The sequence below is a fragment of the Phytophthora infestans genome, genomic scaffold (assembly GCF_000142945.1).
Source record: "Phytophthora infestans T30-4 supercont1.13 genomic scaffold, whole genome shotgun sequence".
In the NCBI taxonomy this organism is placed as follows: domain Eukaryota; phylum Oomycota; class Peronosporomycetes; order Peronosporales; family Peronosporaceae; genus Phytophthora; species Phytophthora infestans.
In genome coordinates, this window is record NW_003303746.1 from 607,035 (window position 1) to 614,336 (window position 7,302).

The following is a 7,302-nucleotide window of genomic DNA, read 5'->3' on the forward strand; positions in this document are numbered from 1 at the left end:
GAGAATAAGTAGCACTCAAATATTAATTTGAGAATAAGTAGCTATCTCTGTTTAGCACTCAAATAAGATTAAAAAATACTTCGTAATATAAATATATTAGTAGTATGGCCTCGAAAACACACGTGTACGCTAAGCACCTTGCAGCATAGGAAGCGTCTTTAGGGGCTATTTCATTTGAGAATAAGTAGCACTCAAATATTAATAGCAGCATTCCATATTAAAATAGTACAAATTAAAACTTCGTAGTATTTAAACGATGCCGCCATCAGATAATGGTGCAAATCTCCATATGTGCTCCGTGAACCACACGAATTTACTTATGTAAGCTACATAATTTAGTTTTAACCAGATACCTTATCGGAAGTTATTTTTGCTCAATCTAAACCTATCTATCTTTGTGGCTTAAGCGACAGCGTTGCTCTTACGACCAGCTTCTGTTGAACAGGTACTTCTGTTTGGCAGCTCAGTCGGTCACCTCACATTCAGAAATGTTCTTAATATTTTCTACAGCAAAACAGTTGTAATTATTCTTTTAGTCATTGCTTCTATTAGAGCCGCCTTCGCTCCGCTCGGCAGCCAATGGGAAGGCTCAAAAATCTGAGCGTTTCGTGTGACGGACGGACGGACACCGTGCTAGCCTTGATAGTTTAAGATAATAACATCGTCTCTACTTCAAAAAATGCGATGAAAACAGCTCTTATAATAAAGTGTGATACTGTGCCCGATTTGCAATACGTACGACAGGTTTTGCGTAGCTAAATGTCAATAATCAATCATCAACGCAGCTCGACTGGTTGTTTGCATGCAATCGGTGCGTTTCGTGCTCGGCAAAAATGTTTACCTTACGTCCAATAGCGAGGGAGATAGGCGGTCTGATCGTGCGACAGATCCAGTCAGTGTCACAGGTCGCGGAGTACTGCCAATCAGGGCGCGAGCTAATTGTGTCCGTTTTTTGGCCATAATTGTAATTTAGGCATACTTAAGTCAAGTCAGAAAGATAGGCGCGGTCGGTAGGATGGGGCTCAAATGCATTAGAAAGGGCGAGTGTAGCCATGCGAAAAGGCAGGTCAAAGCAGGAAGACGACGGACGGATTGACAGACGGACGGACAGACAGACAGACCGACAGGTTACAAGGTTAGGTGGCGGGAAACTAGCGCTCTGGGCGCCCGCTCCGGGGACGCTAGGGCATCGTTGGTTGGTGTAGAGAGGGTTGACCACCTCCGCTGCGCTGCGGTGGGCTTAGAGTTTCTACTTAGTGCAAAGCTACATATACTAAATGCATACTGTGATATACTTATGTTACGGTTCAAACAACACTGCACCCAATATCCTTAGTGTTCACGTGTTATGGTAGACATGACCAGGGTTTAACGTGATCTGCAAGATGAGCACCATCCTACCCGGAAAGATTTTGTCTATAATCTCATTTGAGCGCATAGCTCCCAAAATGACACGAATCGGAGGCGCGCGTGGTTGCAGATGTAATATACGCTGTTCAGAAGACGGGTCAGTATCAATGATACTACGAAATCCCAGTTTAGCTGGAGTAAATACGCCTATATCTTTGATTGCGACGGTCTATTAGAGCAAGGTTTGGTCCGTTCCTCGCGTGAAGTATCTTTTAGGACAGGTAGTTTTTGCCGATGGTCGCCACAAAGACCAATATTATGTCTTGAAATTGCTCCGCTGAGCTATTTATGATATTACTAAAGGGTCTTTGCACTACCTTTCACATGCGTTGATCTTACTTGTCTAGCTGACGCACTTACTGACTTCTTTGCATAGCTACTGACTGACCGAGTGACGTAGATCCTTTCCGAGTGGCAAGCTTTAATATGTATGACGAACATGCAAAACCATATCGATATAGGCAGATTATCATGTTGTAGTGGTGTTTAGACTTGAATCGAATAGTAGCTCATGTACGCTAGATGCTGTAATCTCGCTACTACTTATCAGCTCGGCGTGCTGTTTGATATATCCATGCATAACTTATTTCGTAAGCTCGTCGGCGCCACGCTCTCGCGGTAGCCAAAGCACATGGGGTCACTGTCGCTTTCTCGGTACATTTGCATTATGGTGCTGGCTTACTGTGCTTACGCCTCCAATGTATCAGTCTATACGACCAGACCGGTCACTAACTGGGCACAGGCCATACCGCAGAGATATAGGCAAGCTGGCCGCGCGTCTCTTAGCAGTACAGTGGTCACGGTAATTGATCTAAGTTGATAAATAATCTCATACACTAAATATTCTCACTCAAGTTTGTTGAGAATAATTCACGTGAACAAACTTTTTAGAGTTCATCATTAATCTCAGTTGTGGGTGATATCTTGTACTCACTATCGGGCTTGCTTATGGTGCAGTGGTTAATGATCGCCCTAGCCAATCGCTGCATTGTGAGTTTAAGTCCCACAGCAACAGTGCATCATGCACTGTTGCTGCGGGACTTAAAGATGCACTGCATCGGGTGTCAATTGTCCCTTTTAGAGTTAGGTCTGTGGTGATGTATGTTCTGTGGAAGGCATCCGCTGGTTGCTCGGCTGTAAGCACTGATGTTCGTACTTAAGAAATGTTTCACTGTATCTTTTTTGTAATACCAACAAAAGTACCAATTGGCTGTGGCTCTAAATTATATGATTGCATGTACTTGTGTCTAAGCCTTCTTCATTTCATGATGTTTTTTTTTAATAATTTTTGCCACTGTACAGTTCAGTGACATTCCAACCCTCTGTTCTAGCTGTAACTCTACCTTCTGGTCTAATTTATGCCGACATGTAGATGTGAGATTAATTATAGGGCTACATAAAATAATAGCAATGAGATTTATTTTACCAAACACTATTTAATGGGAGTTCTTTAATACTCTCACGGAGATCAATTGCTGTGCGAAATAAAAAAATGACTCCACACAAAATAATTTCAATGAGATTTATTACCGTGACCACTGTAGTGCTTTATACGCGCGCGGCGGGTACACCTTGTAGCCATCCGCGACTCAACCGAGCTCATATGGCGACCATTATGGACAGGACACTAAAATACAGAGCTGCATACAGGCACATCGACCTGCAACATCCACCTGTATGGTCTGCATTACCGCACACGTGCTCGTATCTACGTAGACAGCAGCGGTTTTGTCGCACGTAGTACTCTTCAAAACTGTAGTTTAAATTTATGAGCGCACATTAGTGGAATATACGCTGTGAACATTTACGATACAGATAACGTGGTCTTGCCTTTGTCCAAGTGAGCGAGTGTACGTGTGACGCGTACGCAGATAGAAACGGCCAGCTTGCGGCTGTCCACAGTTGGTACCGTGTGCTAAATATTAGTTGAAAGGCGCTACGCTATTTAGGTGTGTCAACAATACTGACTGCGCCATAGGCTGACTACCATATGTGCGACCCCGAGCCTCGCCCGGTCAGCCAGTATACTAAATACAAAGATAGGTAGGACAATGGGGGCCTAAAATTGTATTTTTTACCAATTACTTGATCTTCTGTTGCTTCTTTTGCTCGATATACCTGGCGTTTCGGGCGGGCGGCTTGCGAGGGCGGATACACTTCTTCTTATTTTTGGGGGTAGCTAATCAGGGCCCATGTTTTTTAACACTCGCCAGACTATGCTGACTGCGGACCTCCGCTGGATCCGGTGGTGGGGACTTTTTTAATTAGAACGCGGTCGCTTTTGCGTCATTCTCGCAGGCAATAGAGCGTCACGCGGTGTCTTGTCCTCTGATTGAACGGAGCGCGTAGCCATATTGCGGCATCCCGCTGCATACGCACCGCCCTCGGGGGTCCGTCGTAGACCGCTGCGGGTTCAGCAGTAGCAGGTCAATCTTCGCTTTGCCCGTAGGCCTCGCCATGCTGCAAACTGTAAGAAAACTATTACAATTACTAACGTGCGTAAAAATATTAGGTTTTCCAGCGGGTATTTACTGCTAGGTGTATTTTGTTAAACAAAATAATAAAGAGTATTATTATATCATAAGCATTACAGGCCATTTAATGCTGTTACTCATTATTAAACAAAAATAGTTTATTTTTATTTTGGCAATCGCTTAAATAATGCCATTTTCACTTTTTTTAAACCAAACATACTTTTAAGCAATAACAATGATTTTAAACACAACCACGTAGGTACCATTCACGCATGCAGTGCGGTGTCTGGGTGCAACTAACGCAAAGGTCATGAAGCCTTCTTATATAAAAAAATATTATATATGATGATAAAATACTCTACTTTGAGAAAGTGCGTAGAAAATAACATAGCAGAGCTCTTACAAAGTACTGGTCTGTGAAGTCTACATTTATAATAATAAATATCTCTATTCGAGAAGTGTGCAGAGCTCTTAGAAAATAAAGTGGTTACTGTGCCCAATTTGCAGTACATACGACAGGTTTTGCGTAGCTACATGTAAATAATCAAGTTTCTGCGCGGCTCGCCTGGCTGTTTGCAGCGAAGATGCGTTTCGTGCTCGGCAGAACTGTTTACCTTACGTTCAATCGCGAGTCCGATAGACGGTCTGATCGTGCGACAGATCCAGTCAGTGTCGCAGGTCGGCCTGTATTGCCCAATCAGGACGCGAGTTAATTGTGTGACGCTTCTGAATATATTTGTAATTTCTGCATAGTTAGGTCGAGTCAGAAAGATAGGCGTGGTCGGTAAGATGGGAAGAAACTGTATAAGACAGGCCGGATGTAGCCATGCGAAAAGGCAGGAAAGAGCAGCAAGAAAGGAAACGGACGGACTTATTGACAGACGGACAGACGTTAGAAGCGGAGAGATTCAAGTCCTTAGCCGAATGTCAATGACAGCGATACTGTGGCCCCCTTAAATGACAGTGTCATTTCCCCCAATAGAATGCGACTTTTTAGCGCCGTGTTACGAATGCTTGTCACATCTCAATGAGTGCCAGACCTTACTAGAAGCAATATATTATTCGTCTCGTCAAAACGTTTGTTGAGCTTACGCAGCGTAATACGCTGGCTCACAAAATGGCAGCTATAATACAGTACAGTACGGTAAATACATGTATCCTCCAACATGTCTCTCTAAATACCACTGTATCTCTCTGTTGTCTTCTCGTAAGTGTGGCGTAATCACTATTATAATGCCGTGTGCGGCACACGGCACACTGTGCCTTCATCCAATTATAGCGTGTCTACCCAATGGCGTTCCAGAAGCAGTTTCAGCCAATGATGGAACGGCTCAGTACATGTAACCCCGTGCTGAATCCTCCACAGCCAGAAGCTCATTCCGCAATAAGCTACGCAGCCGACAAGTTGATCGCTTGGCAGAGAAACCTTCTCTGTGATTCTCTAACTCGCAAGCATGCGCGCCGTGTATATTCTAGCGATGGCGTGTGCCGCCACTTTACAAGCCAGCAGCAGTGCTCTCCCTTCGGCTAAGGACTTGAATTCTCAAGTTGAAAGCTTAGTTCCATCGGATATTACCGACTCGGCTCATGTGGGTGGTGTTCGGCTACTGCGCGTCGAAGACAAAGAAGAGGAGACCGAGGAAGAGAGAGGTTTTGGGGGCGCGCTGGCAGACGGTTTGAAAAAGCCCAACCCCGCTAAGGCTGCTAAGAAGGCTAAGGAAAAAGCTGCGAAAATTAAGCAGGATCTTAAAGAGATAGGAGAACACGCGGCATGGCTGGAGAAAATGAGGGAAACGATCGGAAAGGACTAAGAAGTGGTCATCAAGTCATTTGATACGAGACGATAAATCCCATCTACCGATGTGGCGGTGTAGTGAACGTCATTTTCAATCGGACGGTAATTCAAGGTTAGCACCAAGGTTGAATTCAGGATGCATAGTCTTGCCAAATTGGCGTAACGGCTACGCAATCGTCGCGGAGATAACGGTGAGCGTTAAAAGCACTGACAATGCCAATACCGGTAGACCTTCTAAAACACGCGTACGATTCTAATTTAACTGTTGGATGCTGAGTTACCTAACACTTTGCAGTTTTCTTACTAGTAGTAGTATTATTATTTAAGCTGTAAAGCGTTACTCCTTTAATTTCTAAATTACTACATTAGTATATGCGATCGATGCCAGTTTGCACCTCGCGCTTAGTTTGGCGGCCGGTTAGCTCAACCAAGAACCGGACACTCCGCGAGCCGCAAATGACAAAAGCAGCACAAGCTGAGAAAAAGTGGAAGATACATTACATATCAGCAGCTCCACGCCTCTCAAGCTAGGAGTAGTTGTAATTGACAAGGGCGAACCTTTGTTGCAAGCATCGCGACTGCATCCAGCACTCAAAATGAGGTAAAACACAGGCAAACGGCAACCCTTTAACAGAAGCCATACTTTTTTATTGGTTAAGTGAAGCGTCGAGTTTCTTGATATATCGCTCAATCATCGTATTACGTCAGCAAGGCTCTGTTTTAAGTCGACCGGCTTTTTTTTATCAGCAATCAACTTGTTGATAAGCTCATCCTCCAATTTTCCTCTCTTCGGGTCACGTTTCGTTTCATCTAATATACGTAGCAGCCGTCTGTGTGACGACTGGTGAGAGCACGGCGCAGAGAAACAGCGACGAGGAACGAGTCGCGTGGCGAGGAGCGAAGCGGAGGAGGGCGGCGAGAGTCCAACGAAGGGGACTCGAAGGTAAGGCGTAGGAGGCAGTTGATGTGCCTCGAAGAAGGTAAATTGGAAAGTGAGATTGAAATGGTTAGTTGTTTGTCGGCTACGAGGAAGTGCTTGTTAGCATTCCCTTGGTATCCTATGTAAGTATATGCATTTCACTATACTAGATTCTAAGTAGTCCTTGAGTCGAATCTTGAAGTAGCGTAGCGTAGTAGTGAACCGCGGTTCATTTGAACCGGGTCAGAATCTCCATAGTGAATTCAAATGAAAAAAGAATGACTGTCATTGAAGTTCCATGTTTGGCAATACTCATCCAAACATGGTGATTGCCTTCCGGTCAGGCGTGTGTCTGCCTGGCCGCTCATTGGCAGCTTAAGAAGACAGTTGGCAGTCAGCAAAGACAAGTAGGAGAAAATAGAAGAAAGTAGGACGCATTGGTACCAACGTCATGGCCATCGCTGGCTGTGACGTTGGTGCGTCGTTACATCCTCCCGGACTTGACTTCTCGTTGACGCTTGTTGAAGTCGGAAACGAGAACCTTCCAATGCGACACATGGCGGATGTCTTTTTCGCGCTCCCAGGTTGCTTCGTGATCTGGCAATGCGTGCCATTTCACAAGCCATTCAGGTTTGCGATTGAATTGACGCTTGCGAAGAAGCTTCTCGATGATGTGCATCGTTGCGCCAGTGTCGTCGTCAATA

The 7,302-nt window shown here is 44.7% G+C and overlaps 1 protein-coding gene across 1 annotated transcript; it reads left to right on the forward strand.

Annotated features, from left to right (window-relative positions):
- Positions 1-5,338: 5,338 nt before the first annotated feature.
- PITG_08278 (avr2 family secreted RxLR effector peptide protein, putative) lies at positions 5,339-5,695 on the forward strand (the record flags this gene model as incomplete). Its single annotated transcript, XM_002903638.1, has 1 exon — positions 5,339-5,695. One exon carries the CDS (start codon positions 5,339-5,341, stop codon positions 5,693-5,695), a length of 357 nt encoding a protein of 118 aa, XP_002903684.1.
- Positions 5,696-7,302: the final 1,607 nt, after the last annotated feature.